General features: G+C 43.1%; 1 protein-coding gene across 1 annotated transcript in view; it reads left to right on the top strand.

Moving 5' to 3' along the window:
- The window catches only part of T265_02916 (hypothetical protein), a gene marked incomplete at both ends in the record, with an annotated part of 26169 nt that extends 14603 nt beyond the window's left edge, over positions 1 to 11566 (top strand). Inside the window, 5 exons of the mRNA XM_009167280.1 lie at positions 2529 to 2684; positions 5032 to 5118; positions 6240 to 6359; positions 8097 to 8686; positions 10156 to 11566. Of these exons, the coding sequence (XP_009165544.1) occupies positions 2529 to 2684; positions 5032 to 5118; positions 6240 to 6359; positions 8097 to 8686; positions 10156 to 11310 (2108 nt within the window). The remainder of the gene's footprint in view (positions 1 to 2528; positions 2685 to 5031; positions 5119 to 6239; positions 6360 to 8096; positions 8687 to 10155) is intronic.
- Positions 11567 to 19039: the final 7473 nt, after the last annotated feature.

A 19039-nucleotide genomic window follows, 5' to 3' on the forward strand; every position in this document is an offset into this window, starting at 1 on the left:
AGAGAGAGAGAGACCTAACTTGGATTGTAGATGGTTGGACGGAGCTCAAAAAGGATCGTGTAGTATTCAGGATGACCCGTCCCCTGGCATTATTTGACGCCGGCTTTTATCCTCGCTTTTTGGTGCGAATTTCGCTAACTCTCGGTTTGAAGACAGGAAGAAGGGCTTCACATTGCAGTTATTTATTGGAAAACACCGTCTGAGCAGTTACAGACTATCGGACAGGGTTGCAAAACTCTCATTTGCATCTTATTTACAATAAACTGAATACCCATCTTCTCCTTGAACGCATCTTCCTGAGCCTTCCTGGATATTCATTGATTGTTACTGAAATGCAAACAAATGCGACTCCACAAGTTTCGTAATAGATCTCACTTTTCAAAAGACGCGAAGAGGATTTATGGGAAAACATGCTACCCGCATGCCTCATCAGTAGTACCCACCGTTACACTAGTATAAAACCGCATAGTTGATGTTACACCAAGTACGACGGTAGTGTGGTTGTGTAGACAGCCAAACTGAGATTCCGTACTATTCTTAAGGCAGTTTGCAGCATCTTGGCTTGTTCTAACAATAACCATTGATGGTAGCTATCGTAAGGATGTTTGTACATAAGCTAATGTCAAAGATTGAATTCCACCTCTGATTACAGTGGAGGTTGTAACTTCTCCGATGTTTCGGGAGTGTGGTTAAAACATACCCCTTTGCACTTGACAAAGTAATCACAAGCAGGGACGAGTCTCCAAGTTGTTGATGGCGTTCGCCGTAAAGATGGCTTGTTCTTAACTACTTTTAAACTGTTTTCAAATACGTTTAGACATAAAGGTCACCATGGGTCACTGCGGTTTTTATCATAGATATCTTAAGTTTCACTATCAAAATGCAGTAAGAATAGGCATCACCTGACTCATCTCCCAACGTGGGTCATTGCATCGGGCGTGGTCAGCCTGAACTCCTGACCACGTGGTGTTTCAGCGACCAACAAAACAATGATTGAAATCCAACATATTCATTGTTCATTTAATCTAAATGTTATTAGGTTTGATAAGTAAGTGATAAATTAATTCTGAAGTAGGTTCTTCGGCGTGTGGATAACCCTAACTTCTCCCTGTTGTCGTTCTGTTCTCTGCGAAATCGGATGATATGACCACCGGTGCAAGTTGAGCTGTAAACAAGTACTCAAACTTTAAAAATGTTGGACAACATACAAGGGATGAAGTTGTGGTTGCCTTGAAGTTAAACAGTAGTAAACCTCAGAAGAGTTGTCGATGAGTACCCGTCAACTGCATTAGGATTACATGACAGCTTGGGTCAATACTGTTATCTGTCTAAAGTTCCACGGTTGTAGTCCCCCCTCAAAAAAGAATAAAGAACCATAAGACTATGTTGACTTTCCTCATTCTTAGAGAATGCGTTTTGCAAGCTGCGTCTTGAACTATTTCCAGAAAACTGTTTAGGAAATGCGTTAATTTTTTGTTGTGTATGGAATTTGGTCTTGAAGTTTCATTCAGACCGTAAGCAAACTTAAAATACCGGTGAAAGGATAAAGGCCTCCGCTGCGGAGTTATTTACTAGAAAATGCCAAATGACCAGCTACAGACTGTTGGACAGGGAAGCTAAACTGTCATATGCTTCTCATTTACACAAACTGAACATCGGTCTTCTCTTAAACGCGTCTTCCTGAAGTTTCCTGGATATTCATTGACTGCTGCTCAAATCCAAGCAAATGCTACAAAGTGACTCCACAAATTCCGCAATAGACCACTCTTTTCAAGAGATGCAAAGCGAATTTACAAGAGGAAACCTCACTATTTGAATGCCTCCCCGTCGGTAGTATCACCACCACACCGCTACTCTTCGGTACTGCCGGAGGCAGAGTATCGGCAAACCCAATTTTATCGCCTCAACGTTTAGAGCTCAAACTACCAGTCCAAGAGTTCGACGTTTCACTGGCTGATCTAACAGAAATCCAACGGAGACGACACATGGCAATCAGGAACCCTTCCCCATATACAATGTATTGCTAACAATGACTGTGTTCATGCCAACCCAGTTTCGCGGGCTGTTGGTCATCAGATCGTTAATAGCCGAAGTTCTGCACATTTCAAGTTTTTGTGTTTGTATAATTGGTTACTATCGCTCTGAACAACAAGGGCACATTGCAGTAGGTCGCCCAGTCACTCTGTTAGCTGAAAGCAGTGGGGGGTGGACAACTAACCGTTCACGCTGGCTGTCTAATGAAGATATCAAATAGTTACACCAGCATGTTGCGACAAGTGTTTTCCTCAGCCGTGGCATTTTTGCATATCAGATTCAGCTGCTTTTAGAGCAGTTCTTTTGTTCATCAATTACAATGAGTAATACCTGAAACACGGGTTCATACCGACAACCTTATCTTGCACCTGTTGAGGAAGCATCTTCTAAAAGCGACGCTCGAACATTATGTATGAGAACAAAGTTCTTTGTTGTCTAAGCTGTTTAGTCATGCCAGCAAAAAGGTCATTGTTACCAGTTACTTCCACTTTCAGACATCAAGTGTCAAACGTCGTTTGATGTGGCCGAATCACTGCAGCTTGCATGCAACGGACAATCTTCTTGCTCCATCAGTCCAAACACGGTTGGAGCAAACGGAAGGCAGCCAGGAACATGCGGGAAGATGCATCTTAGTCTTACCTACGTTTGTGGTGAGCTTGCAGTTATTCAACCGAATTTCCAGGGATGATTTTGATGAGTGATACCAAGTTGGTTCTATCTAGGGGTTCTTACAACCTTTACAAGGCCGAGAAATTGTTAGTGGGGTTTGAGTAACCCACGGGCGTATCTAGATGCAACTGTGCCTGAAGAACTTAGGGACCTTGGAACTCCTTCCTTAATTATTGATCCAAAAATATTATACCAGTAAGGGCAAGTCTACCTAGCGTAAACGATGGTAGATGAGCCACAAAATGGTACAATTTATGGACTAAACTTCTGACGACGTTCGCCTCCCTCCACATGCGTCAGTCACGTCAGCTGGACATTTTGAAAAAAATTATTCGAGATAAAAAATGCCATATTTAGCAAAATACACTCATTTGAGATTTTGCGGGAGATTCATCTGGGTTCCAGGTGAATCTCCTCTTTATGTCTTTTCCATATGAGAATTTTTGCTAATTTGGTGGAAGTTGGGTTGAAGTAGAACGTAAGGTTGATGGATATCGGGGACTGCGCCTACTGATGAGCTGATCTCATTTTTTCCAGATGCGCCACACATGTCGAGACACATTTCTGCGTAGTTTCGGATGTTGTGGCTAGCGAAGGCCTTCATTTCAGAATCCAGACTTTTGTTTTAAGTACAGTCAACTTTCAGAAGTTTAAAACTAACAAATATCGTTTCCTCTCCTCCGAGGTATTTCTCACTGTGTTGTAAACTCTGTAGTTCATTCTATGTATTGGATATAATAATAATCGTTCAGCTGTGTCACCTTTCTGGTGCTGCCATGCCATGCCACCCGGAGGAAGCACGAGGGCTGGGATACTGCCAGGTCGCCCAAGCCTAGACAGGGGAAGTAGAGTGGCAGAGGTCAGTAAATTCGCGCTCTAACCAATTGGGCCATCTCACCCTGTGTATTGCATAAGCTTAGTAAGAACAAGGCAGCCAGTTACTTTATTCTAAAAGGTGAAGTCTGGTCAGAAACGAAGTTAGAAGTGTGCAATTACACAGCGCAGCGAGTTAGATACCAAGATTGTGCATACCAACTAAAGTTAGACTTTCCGAGAAGCTTGAGGGCCGACACCAAAATTATCCGCGATTTTTCCAAGTCCAGCGATACCTCGTCTTCAGCTGAGATTTTATCCTTCGGTTGAATTTTTCTGTGCTGAAACCCAAGGTCATTTCATCCTTTGGTGGACATTACCAGCAGTGAGCCTCTCAAGAAACCCGAGAAAGATTAGAACCCGACACCTCCCAACTTGAACAGTTGAACACTTCACCATTCGACCAAGAGCTGTTGGTCAGTTTCGTGATTAAATCGTTTTTAGGCAGAATAGAGTACCGCTCGTCCTTGACTGCATCACGTGTTGACTGGCTCGTGATTCGTCCAGGTCGAAATTCTAGTAACAAAATATCGAAACTCTGTCATCGCCTTGAAGTTGAATGGAGTCAGACAAATGCGACCGAACTTTCGTCTGACTTTGCCGATCAGCGCCAACCGGTAAATTGCGGAACAGAACCATCTGATACCTCATCGATATTTCATTTGTCCTGATCTCTAACATACAAATACTAAGTCCTTATATTACTTTGGTATGGAACGATTGAGAATAATTGCACAGAAATGCCGCCGTAATGCAGAAAGGCATTTTGGTGAACACGTGTGATTACTTGATCGATTGTGGGATTAAGTGACCTGGATAAGCGTACAGACCAAAAAAAAATCAAAAAATGATGGCGACGCGTGATAACCCTCAGGTTGTTTGCCTTACCAGGTATCGTAGCTTTTTGTGAAGAGGCCCAGTGATTAGGACAGTCGTTATTCACTTTAAAAGCGCCATTCATTATTATAACTTCAGCAACCATAGAATCCTTGATGCGCAAATCCCTCGGCGCAGTCAAGTTAGTTTCTGCCAGTGGTAAGACACAGCATTTAGAAGGCTCCGGAAATTCTGTAAGGCGGTTGATACCACAGGATAAAAGTGATTCAAGTAGAACATGAGGTTGACGGAAACTCAGGGGCTGCGCCTACATGATGAGCCCCAAGAAGGGCGCAACCGGTCGTGGGCTGTCGAAGAGTTTTCAGCTAGCTTATGAGTAGTGCATTACAAATATAAATTTGATTTTTCTTCACCGGAACTTAGATGTGACCACGATCACCACTTGGATTGCCTGTTTAGATCCGTTTGACATTTGGGATTTTATCCCTGCTAGTGTACACTCCGAGTGCAAAAAAATGTAGGCCTACTGACACAGATATAGCATAATGAAACCGGCTTTTTACCGCTACAGCCGCATTTTTGATGTCACAACTGTTGTCTATGCTTACATGACTCTAGTTCCACCAGAATGGATTGTGATGAACAAACAATCCGTGCAACTCTCGGAACCAAAGAAACGCAGCAAAACACAAAGGCTACCCAAGGGTAAGTAGTCTGCATTCGGAGACGTATTGTGTCACTGACTTTGTCTTGCTCCAACACCGTAAGTGGTCTACGAAACTGGAGTCCGAAAGTGCAAAAGCAATCATCCCAACACCTTTTATACCCTACGTTTGCATCCTTTCTGGTTATTTTTTATGTGATCTCCAATTATTGTTTATATAAGACTCATGAGATACATGGGACCTAAACACCTCCAACATTATCCTTTTCAATAAATGGTTAGTTAATGATTTCATAATGTAAATTGAAGCCGTTTATTGATGAGTAGTTGAAGATATAAAGATATTCCGTTCCCTTGTGCACATTAGCCAGTTATCTGCAACTAGTTTACACATAGACCGATTGCATTGCTATTCTGTTCTCACAGTTACCTGTGTGAACTGGCTTCTTACGTTATCCGTAAACTGGCTGAATTACTGGGGGAATTAGATTTTTCTGTTAGTTTAGTGAGGTAAAACAGTGAAAGAAACTCACATTCACCTGTAAAATTAATCAGTCTTTATCATCTGGGGGGCGGAACTGTGCAACTCTGTTAGTTGGCTGAGTGCTGCAGTTGAGTACCTGTGCATCGTTTCCCCTAATGACGGTATCTGTGTCACTCCCCTTGTGGCTTCTGGTTTCTACTTCCACAGTGGTCACACACATTGAGATCTTACGCAGTGAGGTGGGGCAAAACTTAGTGGCTTCGTTCATCTGGTATGCTTTCACATGAGCCTACTCTTCCTTGCTTGCCAACAGTCGCTCAAATACCAACAAACAAGAATCACCAATCTATATTCCAGGTTAAATAACGTTCTTTGTTTGAGAATCGGTCCGGGGCGTTATTGATCAAATGTCTACAGGTAAACGTTCCTTTCCATGAGAGCTTCTTTCAAGTAAAGCTGCCTTAAAGCATAGTTAATATAAAGCAGACGAATGGATGTTTTATGAAGAAAACTGCTCAAAGGTTGATGTAGACGCTTTGACAGCCAAATAGCAGATAAACAGTTTCCCAGTGAGAGTTCTTCTCTCGTAACTCCCTGCTGAAAGCTAGTGTTCAGTCAAACCAGTATTTTGAACACCTATACCTTTCTCTATTGCAACTCTTCCTGTTCTCTCCTTAGGTGCCATTTCCAACAAGTTACTGACCAACCCAGAAGAGACTAGACACAGCCGATACAAAATGAATGACCAAACGAACCATAAACCAGACACCGCAGAAGATGATGAGGAAATGAGCCAAGGTAAGACTCTCCCAAGTCATCTACCCATGAATCATTCGGGTAATTATGAGTTTTGCAGGCCAGTGGGATTCTAGTGGGTATAATCAAGTATGATATGAGTGAAAGTGTGAGTGAGCTACTCAAGCAGAAAATTTTACCTCTCTTCGGATTTTCATGGCGTGTTTGTCTCCGAAATATACGGTGGACCAAGCGCCATTAAACCAACCTGTTCTCAAATTTTCTCGACGACTTAAAACTTGTGATACTGAGGAGTAATCAACCACTAAATGGGACGTACCTACTTTTGTTTGCGTTTGGTTGGTTGAATTACGAATGGACCGCTTATTGGTGCAAAATGTTGCTCGATCGATGATCAATACAACCGCAACGTAGAAGGATTGAGTGAATTTTGTTGATCGTGATTAGATCACACGGGTGACCAAAGTCTATTGCATTGAAGCATCGCATTTATGGAAAGTACTAACGTTAGTCTGTACAGTCTATGGAAAACACCAGCGTCTGCATAAGCGATCTACTTGACTGTATCGGATTTTCGTGCGCTATGCTTGTGTAGTCCCGCATAACCACGTGGAGGACTGAAGAATTTTAGCCAGTTTCCAAAAATAGAAGGAAGTGTACAGCTGAATATATCTTGAGCTATTTTACGTTTGTCTGCCTAAGGCGTTGTCACATCTCTAATTGAAAGACTGAGTGGACATCGCCCACTAGTTCCGTCCAGTCCAAAAGTTGACTGACATGCTGTCGCTAAACAACAATCAGGTTGTGCGCCCAGGGGACGTTCCCCACTTTACAGTAATAACGAGCAATGCGCTTGCACTGCTCCTGATGACATGAAAAGTTCAAAGTTGAACATATGGCTAGCTCTGCAATGATAGTACTCGCCAGTACTTTTGACATGGTCGTCCTGGGCTTCAGGGTGTCCAAGAAATTAGGTAAAAAAATGCTACTTTCCCGCTAGCATCCATCAGCTTTTCAGGCTACAGCATTGTCTCACCGTTTAGATGACGTAATTAGTGGACAGGTCTTAGCTGTCGTGGTACGGAACGTACACTTGATTTCTAGGGCGCCTGGCCAACATAGTGTGTAGAGGTCACTCATCAGATCACCAATCACAAACACTCAAAACACGTGACAATTCCTGTCCCACTTACAACTTGAGCCGACAACTTGTACACTACAAATTCTCAACCATTTTTCTTTACGCGGCTACCACTTGCGTAACGTGCCAGGCTTAGGAACTTCATTCAACACATCAGGTCAAGTTGTATTCATGTTCGTGCAAGAATCAAGCACAAAGGGACACCCCTCTCTTCACACTGCACATAATAAATAGGCATACAACTAGGCTCCCCAACACACACGCGCGCACACAAGACATGAAGTTAACAGAGCTCCGCAAGTCCCCGTGGACAACTACGGAAACGTGTAGCAAGCTATACTGCAGAAAAGACACGTTCCGCTCCCGGAACTTCACTCAGAAACTCTCAACAAGTGTCCTCAAACGATAAGTCAATTTTTGGCTTATTCCACTTTCAAGTCGACCTAACTATTGTATTCATCACAAGACATTGTTTAGTGTTTGTTACCTTAGTTACGTCACAACTAGAGCACTAACAAGTGTTATATCAGTCTGATCCCGTGATGTAAGGACTGCGTTCTACACTGACTACTGATGTGTAGTAAGTAGTTGCTGGCTCTGTTGTGTGCGCCAAGTGAAAGTTTCTCTCTCTCTTCCAGATGTCCGTAAAACTCCAGCGGCTGAACCAAACGCACGCGATTCAAATCCACAGCAGTTGACAAGTGCAGTCAAACTCGGCTCCGCGAAGAATATTTTCCAACCCCTGTTTATCGGTCTCGGAGTTGGTGCTGCAATACTTCTGTTAGGGTTGATTAGTTTGATTGCATTTTGTCAAAACCATCGCATTCCTACTCAGCGACTAAAGCAATCGCATGATGACCCAAAGAGGCATCAGAAATCGCCGGGCAATCGCACCTGTTCTTCAAGTTGTAATTCCACATGGCACAAGCATTCAGTGAGTTGTCCACACGACCACCACTGGGCTGAACTGAACCGTCATTGTCATAGCTGTCTGCTTCAGGACGAGACAAGGCCACAATGCTCACCAGTGGAACTTTCTTGTGCGGAAAATGACCTGCAGCCAAGCGCGCCGTTTTCGAACATGCAGGAGAGCTATCTGCACCGTCACCACAGTCCATTTTGCAATCCCACCCCAACACCAAATTTGTCTCTACCTGTCACCCAACTGTCGGGGAACGGCTCACAGATGACAGCAGAGGGTTTCGTCTCGAACACTCCAGATATACAGGTAAGATTGCGCCCCATTTCCATAGTTAATATGCTAAACGTTGAGACAATTTAGCATTTCACAAAAAAGTTCGTTCATGGTCATCCTTAGTCAGAATATCAATAAGTACTTTTGATTAAAACAAGTATACACCAAGGCCGTAGTATCTGGTTTTAATGCTGCAGGTTAGTATGCCACTGACTGACCCTGAAGTGGTTCCAACAGTGAGGCACTCTTGAGTTGAAATGCCAACTTACCTCGAAATGTGTGTAGCTCGAATGTGTTGTTGACTGCTGGTTGCCGACTGCCAAGGAAAACAGATCAACCAATAGTAAACTTACCCGCCATTTGACGTAAAAGTACATCACGAGAACGCTGATCCTTGTTGTTATGGCGTACAACACCAACAAATGTGCTAGGAACTGAAGGACCCCTGCATGTGTCCGTACCTCTATCTCACGCATTCTCAGTAGGGTTGGGAATTACCTGGGCAATTGTGACTCCACCACACAAAATCTGGCTATAATGAACGTCGGGGGGATACTGAATCGTGGGAAAAGCAGGGATAAATATGTGGTCAGGTCTGGCATCATAAGCAGGGCTTCTGCGCTGTAGTTGATGAATATGGCCGGCGGAAATTTCTCATTAAGGTGACTACGCACTGTCAAAAAGTCTATATCGAAATGAGAATACTGAATATACTGATAAAAATGAGCAATAAGAAGTCAGTGGTTTGCTGGGTCATTAAGTTGAATGTCCTGCCTTGGATCTTCCCAGTATTTGCCTCCATAAGCAATACTGATTGTACCCCGGGGCATGCTGACTTCGATCGCTCGATTTCTACGTCACATACTTTGGAAGAGCCGATAGTGCGTCACGTGACTATTCGGACAGAGTAGGGTCACAAGTACTTCCGAATGTAAAAATCCTCTTTAAAGTTTAGGAACAGTACAACAAGCAGAAAGGAAACTACTCACAAGGTTGCCGAGAACCTTCGACAGCACACGACCGGTTTCACCCTTCTTAGGGCTCATCAGGTAGGCGCAGTCCTCGAGTTCACGTCAACTCTATGTCCTACTTGAACCCAAATTGCACTGTTTTCGACAAATACACTCATTTGTAAATCATTTTGGTTTTCACGAGAGACTCAACTGAATCTCTCGTTTATGATGTTCTACAAATGAATGTGCTGTCAAAGGCTGCCTCATGTTTCAGTTGGCACGATAACCGAAATATCGCAGTATATTTTCATAAAGGAAACTACTCACAAGGTTGCTCTGATCATACCATAAACGAGAGATTCAGTTGAGTCTCTCGTGTGAACCAAATTGATTTGCAAATGAGTGTATTTCTCGAGTACAACAAGCAGTTGTGCAGTATTTCTGTGACACCGTTCGTGGGCATTTCTCTTATTTTTGTATTGCACTAGTTAATTTGAAAGTGACTTGTCAGAACGCTTGATAATGTTCATCGTCCGTTTATGGTTGCAGTATATGATGACTATTCGAGCGGAGAATGTCCCAAACGAAACCACAAACCCGTTCATCTTGGATCAGTATTCGATTAACCAGTCAAACAGTAGCAGCTCGGGTGTTGGGCTGAATGGTACTCCTATTGGATACGGGGCACCTTTTTCAATGAATCTCAGTTCGATTGCATCGACGGATCTTCGAAACAACCGTTTCGATTCAAGCCTTTATTCCGGCAATCCGGTTATGAAATGCCTATCGGCAGGTGGAAGTTCCTCCGGACGAGGTTGTGACGGTGGAAGCGGAGTGAGCGAGACTAGTGAAGCAGTTCAGTGCAACCCTCAAAGTTTCAAGCAGTTCTATTCGGGACCGTATCCCGGAATTCCCGTGCCAGTTCAATATAGTCCACGAGTCTTTGGAAAGGCTTTTCCTGATACCCAGGAGTCTGGTTTGACCATGCCTGTGGAGTCTTCAACCGCCTATTCCATCATGAATTCGTGTTGTTTGCCCGAATACCAGCACTACCTTCACAAATCCTCTGTTCCAGAGTCCGACTACGGACAGTCGATAGCAAGCGCTCATTCATCTGTATCAGGCGTTAGCAAGCAATGTTCCAACGCTCCAGTTCGTCGACCAAGTTTTCGTACGGCACTAGATATCAAACCCGGCCTGACTTCAACGCTACGGAGTGACAAACATGGCGAGGAGAATGAAATGAGCACACGTTTTGTAGCCCTGACACCAGACCCTTCCAAACAAGCTCAATACAATGGAACGCAGTACAGCTTGGTTCGCAGGCAGAGTCAACGCAACCGATATTCCCCGATCGCCGATGAAGACGAGCGAGCCATGACCTCAACCACGAACCGAACTCCATCGATGGAAAGTTTGACAGAACCGTTGTTAGAGCCTCCAACCAATTTTAGGACAACCCCGGTTAGACATTCGAGCGATTTTGAATGTCCAAACCAAATACAGGAGAGTACATCGGATGACCAGGATAGGTCAATCACCAAGCCACCCGACGTGGTATTAAAGACCAAAAATTCATCCAACTTCGCGCAGTTTGATGACACTGAGTTGCCTCCTCCACCAATCGCACCGCTGAGGGTGTTATCGACCGCATCCAACAGAATTCCGGTGTCTTCAGACTCCCGGATACATATGTGGAGATGACAGTGATATCAATATCCTGACGGTTACACTTGATTTTGCACAATTTTGTGAAATAGCCGCTAAATTTTCTCCCTGCCACCAAAGTCATTTTTCAATTTTGTTTCCTTGTTCACAAGTTGTCCGAAGTTGCGTAATGTCAACTTGTCTGAGTCTAATTCATGGCAGATTTTGTTCACGCTGATATGGAAGTCAAACAAACCCAGCGAAGTTTTGTACATACAGTTAGGAGAAAACGACCCGTATACATGTATATAGCACGAACAGAGTGTATCATTGATGCTGAATACACATTTTCTTTATTTCTCCCTTGCGTTTGTTCAACAATGAAACTAACCATAAATTGTCATAAAGGAAACTACTCACAAGGTTGCTGAGAACTTTTCGACGGCACACGACCGGTTTTGCCGTTATTGGGGAGCATCAGGTAGGCGCAGTCCGCTCAATTTGGTTTTCAGGAGAGACTCAACCGAATTTATCTCTACAACTGAATGTGCTGCACCTAGGCCGCCTTGTGTTTCAACTGACACGATATTCGAGATATCGCATAAAGGAAACTACTTACAAGGTTGCTGAAAACCCTTCCAAATCCGACGATCCGTTTTCGCCCTTCTAGGGGCTCATCAGGTAGGCGCAGACCGCGAGTTTCCGCCAACCTTATGTTCTACTTGAAATCAAATTGGACTGACTGTTTTTCGAGAAATATGAAAATATACTGCGATATCTCGAATATCGCATGAGGCGGCCTGTATGTAACCATTAATTGATTCTGTGTTTAATCACAGACATCACTTGTTGGAGTTGAAATCAGCTATTCTCTTCAAGTTCAGCTAAGCAGTAAAGGTTTCATGAATCAACATTCAGTAACCAGTATCATGAGGTTTATAGCCACTGATTCAGACATGGTACTGGTAGCTAACTTAGGCAAATATTTGCTTCTTTGAGTGTCACATAATAAGAAGGAGTTGTACAGGGGAAAAAATTAGAGTAGGTCGCTTTCAGGTTAAGTATTGTGCTGCGCGTGCTATCCGGAATAGCCTTCCATATTTTTAGAATATCCCTTCTTTATACGGATAACGTGACCGATGATAATCAAATTGCCCGACGAGTTTGGCAGTGTTTTGGTAGATATTTCATCAATGAACATAGTATCATCATCAACAGTTTGTTAGAAAAAGAAGCGGCACACCAGCACACGGAGCTCCGACGGGCTTCACATTAACGTAAGGTAGGCGTCACCCCGACTGATGGGGAAAGACTTTCAACGAATCTGCTGATCTCAGCGAGCAGTTTGACCAACAAATAGGCAACCTGATCGATCCTCTTTTATAAAAAAAGGTTGTCTTTCACCAGGGCGGTTGAAATTACTTCCGGTCCAAGAAACCACGGTATCTTGAAGGCTGTCAGCGACTGACTTTGTTGTTGAGAAAGCACCAATACGACTGCTCCAGTGATTGAAGTGTGGATCTTGACGCGGCTAGTTGTTGTTTCAATGAGGAGAGATCGCCTGGTTTGAGCAGACTTTCGGTTAGGATTACATCCGAGCACGCTGTTTATGTCAGATGCTCCAACCGCACCACAAGTGTTTCGGCCAAACACCATTGGGGGTTTTGTAGTTCCGCGGATATTTTTATTTCGTAGGATAATGGATCACTAGATTTACACCTGGTTTTTAGTTTCAAACATACCCTTTTCCCTTGACCCCATATTAAACTCACACCTGGGGAAATACTAAGGGGCTTGAACAGTGCGGACGATAATAATTGGTACTTGAGAACCATGTGTATTGGTTCCCCATTTGAGTTTGCTGAACGGTTTCAATGCTTGGATAGCTCCTCGATCAAAATTTATGCGGTGATAGAAGGGAAAGTTTTATAGATGTGCAAGGTGTAGGTAAAGCTGTTTTAATTTTGGCTTCGAAACGAATTACGTCAAGCGTAAAAGACCGCGTCCATACGGTTACCTTGAGGAACGGCCCTTTCGACTAATCAGGTTAACACGTTTGATTTCCAGTGCCATCCGAGCCTAGCTGACATTAGCGAGATTCCGGTTGTTCGTAGCGAAGTAGTGTGTAAACAAGTAATTAGTGATTAAGCAGAATCAGAAGTATTGGTTATTGATCGGGTAGCTGTTGATCGGTCCGCCGAGCCGGTTCGCNGCAAGTGACTTGAAAACGTTGCGTCACCAGCCGAGGAGACTTCATCCTCATGCGCAACCCAACTGCACGCCGATGATGTCTCCTCGTATGGCGACGAAACGTTTGTACGTCACTTGCCAAGCTCAGCAAACAGTTCAACAACCGCCTGATCAACAAACTCAACCGAGCCACCAATAGTTTTTTTCATATTACCAGAATCATAATCATTCAAAAAAAACAAATTGAGCTTGCTAGATTAAGCCATATGGAGCGCGTGTTTGGCACACTAACCAATCCTGTACCAAAAACCACAGTTCCCCGGCTCAAACTATTGTTAATGACAGCTTTGTGGGGGACAATTGTGACACAGTGATGTAAAATAGAGGTGACTACTGCCAAACGTAACAATGTGGATACTTCGTGAATTCTCGGCTAGGTAGCATGTTTACATCTGGGGTGGGCACTTTACAGGACATAGCAAGAAACGGATCCCTACAATGAGAACAAAATTTCTGTTACTGTACCCAGGTTGGCTGTTGGTTTACTGATACTGTCACCTAAAGACGAAGAGTACTGCCAAGCAGCCAAGATCGTCATTTTTCACCGAGACGCGAGCTCATTGTTCCAATTTGCTCCTAAAGCACTCAATTTTTGGGAACTTTAGGAAAGCAGTGAAGCAGAGGAATCGATAATTTTCCTGGGGCACACAAGAGGATTAGATTCACGCAGTGCAGTTTTTGATCAGCAAGTAGGTTCGAAACGTATTTGGATCTAAAGGGATAATAAAATTCTAAAAACAACATTGTACGGCGCATTTGAGTTCGTGTGGTCCATACATACGGAAGTTCTCTTGATGACTAGTATTGATATGGCTCTTTCACTTACCCCCAAATTACAGGAGTTTCCTGTCTAAGGGACAAGGAACGCAGAGCCATTTGACCCGGATAGTTCTAGTTTTCCCTCCGTGTGCGTTATCTGAGAGCCCCTGACTATTATGTGATAGCAAGAACTGTCTCCAACTTCTGATACAGTCACACCGAAATTCGCAACCTCTTCTTGCGCAGTGAGTAAACTAGCAGTACAAATGATCGCAGTGAGAAACCGAAGCATTCGATAAATCAGCTTCGTCACTGCCTACCATGACTAGACGTTAGTTCGAACAATCCGAATGACATCTCAGTGAATCCAGCTTCTCAAATCAACAAGATCTGGGTTCGGTTTTGTTTCACAAAAGTGGTAGGTCAGCCCGGATCTCCAGCCGATTGAGTGTATAGACTTAGCGAATGAATAAAACTGCAAACATCTGTTTTGACAAAACTTACGCTTGGCCACGGGCCAAAACATTTAACCAGCGTGATACTTGTGGCCGTTTTCTATGTTTCAGCTTCGCTGCCACGACATGATATCAGCTACCCTGGCGGACACTTCGACTGATTGTGTTTAACTCGACCGCCCACACAATGTTTAAATAAAGTGAAATGAAGTTCAGCATACAAAATATCGTAAAAGCTTCAGCAAACTAATTGATATTAATAGCCCTCAGGTTAGTTATATTTAATGGTTCGTGGCCACATTTCGAATACAGATAAGAGACATTCCAAAGTACATATTACTGCAGAAACGACTGAATTTCAAGAAAACTGGATGAATAATTTAAAAAGCCTGGTCGTAAGTTTTTTTACGCCAGGACTGAGCATTGCAACCTAGTATTTTCTGCTCTTGAGCACCATCGAGTAAGATGTTCGTGCTATTTAGACTATAACTAGGCGGTTTATTAATTTTACGTAAATCTTTATCTTACTTTCACGTGGGACTTACATCTGCGGGTAAATTTAGTCCATGCCTGACACACAAAGTGATATACTTGTGTTTTATGTATTTTGCATTCATCTTTATTTGGCAAGCCTTCGGAGAGACTTGAACTCGTAACTTTTCGTGTGGTGGTTGAACACTGTCACACGACAGATTTTAGCTGATGAGCGCGGTAACTTGCAACTAGTTTACATGGCCGACTTTGCTTGATAACTCAATGTGCGGTGTGATGTTCCGTGTGAATCATAATTGCTGATCAGCCATCTCTGGCAAAATGGTATAGTTTTCTACCAAAAAGCAAAGTGACCAGGACTTTAATACACACGTGGGATTTTCTGGTAATGACTGCAAACAGAGATGCAAAATTGCCAAAGCACCTCTTGGGTCGCAAACGTAAGCTTAAAGGATAGAATTTCTACTGAAATTTCGAAGAGCAAATTCTAAAACAGGGCTCATTAATGTTGTGTTTGGAAGTGGCAGCTAGTAACGGAATATAACCGAGTTCACTTTCTTTCGAGCCAAGGGGCATTAAAATGGGTAAACACACACTGCCCCCTGGAAGTACGAATGCTTCAGTTTTTGATACTTTGGGATAAATTACCTGAAATAATGCTGATAACCATAAAACATCAAACACTATCTTTGAACTGGTGGAGCTCAAAGTTGGTTTGCTGTAGAGCGCTGTCTTGAATGCTGAAGGTCTGTAGCTATATTGTAGACAATACTCAGTGGGGATAGAGATGAATTCAATACCACTTTCATGTCATCGTTGCAGATCTCAAACATAAGGGTATGGTCTGTATAAAAAACACGAAAACACTTGGTCAGATCAAACGTCTGGCTAAAACACGATAGCATAAATACCATAACAGCGATATTATCATAAAACAAGCTACTCACAAGGTTACTAAAAACTCTTCGACAACCCACGACCGGTTTCACTGTTTCTGGGGCCATCAGGTAGGTACAGTCCTCGAGTTTCCCTAACATTGTGTTATAATTGAACTCAAATTGTGCTTCGCTAAATTGGATTAGATTTCGATTAATACACTTATCTGCAAATCATATTTGTTTTCATAAGAATCTCAAATAAATCCCTCAATTATGATATGGTTGATAGAACCTCGGGGACTGCGCCTACCTGATAAGCCCCAAGAAGAGTAAAAATAGCCGTAGGCTGTCGATTGGTTTTTCTCAACTTTGTGAATTACAGAATTACAGAATTATAATGCGATGTCTCAAATATCATACCAACTGGAACATGAGGATGTCTTTGTGCAGCACACTCAGTTAAAGAATGTCACAAACGAAAGATTCGGTTGAGTCTTCCTTGAAAATGAAATTAACTTGCAAATGAGTTTATTTGTCGAAAACAGTCCAATTTGAGTTCAAGCAGATCACAAGGTTGACGAAACTCGGGGGCAGCAACCTTGTGAGTGGTTTTGAAACTCAGGCATCTACACATTTACTGAGCTTCCAACAGACGAGCTTAAGCTGTAAACTTACAATCAAATCTACAAATATAACAAAAGGGAATCGATTGGGAAAAGGGTGAAACTAAATTGAATGATGAGGTTAGCCAGGCGTGAGAACAGGCAGGAGCTATCGGTCATCAAGAGAGATTCTACAGAACACCATTCTGAAAAGGTTCCAAGGAAAGCTGCAACTATTCTATAGCAATCACTACCACTTTGGACGGTGTGCTGCTGGTGCGTTTAGCCATGACAGTTTGCTCTCTTTTCAGTCCGCAACCACTGTCGTAAGGCACTGACGACCCGATTAGCCTTGAAGATTAGCCTCAGGTTCCCAGGTACTCCGAAAACTATCGTAAAGAAGCCATCTGGTAAATCGAAGCTGCGTGCCCTCCATTGTTTGTCTTTCCTCAGGTTGGGTGGCGCAAATCTGTTTAAAGTGAGGTCATACTTAAGCTTCGACCTGATTATCCATATTCATAACATCACTCGTTTGCCGGGCGCGAGCCTCGGACTCAACAGGATTTGACAACTTTATCAGACTGTTCACCCAGATTGAAAACAACATGGTACTCTGATAACAGTCACATTCAGTCTGGACATGTGTGGCCATAGTAACAAAGTACCGTTTTCCCATTGGCAGACCTTGCAGCTACAGTTCAATGTAGTAAACAAAGCCTTTATTTTGACTAACAGAACTGTGAGTGATTGTGGCAAAGACAACTCTGAAATCCACAGAGTCTATCTCAAAATTTTACCAAGGGAGTACAAGAGACGTGCAGGAGATAGGCACGGGCATTTCTGCTTACTTACTGATGGCGCTGTTCTGTGGTCGAGTTACTTGCGACCGAGAACCAATGATATCTCTCGGAATTCCTTCTTAAAACCGCTGATACTAGACTTTTTCGCTGTCCCTACTCTTGAGTAGTGACGATATTACCGTACCCTCCAACTCTTCTGAAGATTTCTGTTAGTTTAACTGTGCTGCCAACGGATCACAAGTCTAGCAACGCTGCACGAAAATCCATGTACCATACAACCAAAATGGTTCAGAATTTCGTGGCCGCGTGAGGCGCAGCTGACGAATGTACAAGAGATTTTGTTGGTATTACGTGAAGCGTGGCGTAACGCGTATGATACGCGAGACGCATGGATGGTGAAAGTGATACCTGGTCAAATTTTAAAAAATACCGAAATCAAGAAGTCTGTTTCACTAAGACAGAAGAAGTTGAAATCAGATACTCTTAAATGGGATCAAAACTCTACGTGAAATTAAAATTCTCTAACGATGAACGCCTTGTTTCGAAAAACAGGATAGTCGGGTTGCCAGTGGTCCAAAAAGTCCCCAAAACGTAAAACGACCGCATGCTGAGTTTGAAAACCGAGCACTACTTTCCCAGTGTGAGGAAAATTACTCACCTACCAAAATTGGCGGTACTATTCACATCACTCCAAACTCACTAAAAGTCAAACCAACCCGATCGTCTGAAAAAAAATGAGCGCGTCGGCTGGATTCCCCCGGGAATGTGTCTGTCACTTTCAGTTGGTTGAGCTGTTTGTTTGATTTGCTGTTGATTGGCTGAAAGTTGATTCGCTCGTGTTTCTGTCGGTCAAAACGATGCTCCTAGGGGTTAAATTAAAATGTTCATTCAATTAGCTAGCAATGCCAGATCATCGCGTATTTGTCCTTCAACCCAGAGATAATCTTGTCACACGATGCATTCGGTTTTTGCTCCACGAAATGTTTTAGTGAAGCAGAGGATAGTTACATCCGGAAATCGGTCTGGAGTTTAACTGATCGGGCGGTTTGTGTGCTACAAGTATGACGTAATCGCTTCTTGCAGTCTAAATCGCGAACAAATAGGTGCCGAGTAGGCATAACCTTACAATTCAATAATGTGCACAAATCACAAAGTTTGACCATATTCATATAAATGTTTACTGACGCGAAACTGACAAAATAAGACGTAACGGTCCCCGTAGAGTGAAGAGTACATGTGTCACTGAAGGATCACAGTGACTGACCTGCGCATGCTGACATAACTGGACAATGCAACTGCACTTGTTTTTCTGCTGGTTTTGGACAAAAAACAACGTTATAACTGGCGAAATTGTACATGTGTCACTGAAGGATCACAGTGACTGACCTGCGCATGCTGACATAACTGGACAATGCAACTGCACTTGTTTTTCTGCTGGTTTTGGACAAAAAACAACGTTATAACTTGGCGAAATTAGGTTTTGCGAGAGACTCACCTGGAACCCAGCTGAATATCTCGTTTGTGATGTCTCCAGACAACTGAATGTGCTG

Source organism: Opisthorchis viverrini (assembly GCF_000715545.1).
Source record: "Opisthorchis viverrini unplaced genomic scaffold opera_v5_38, whole genome shotgun sequence".
In the NCBI taxonomy this organism is placed as follows: Eukaryota; Metazoa; Platyhelminthes; class Trematoda; order Opisthorchiida; family Opisthorchiidae; genus Opisthorchis; species Opisthorchis viverrini.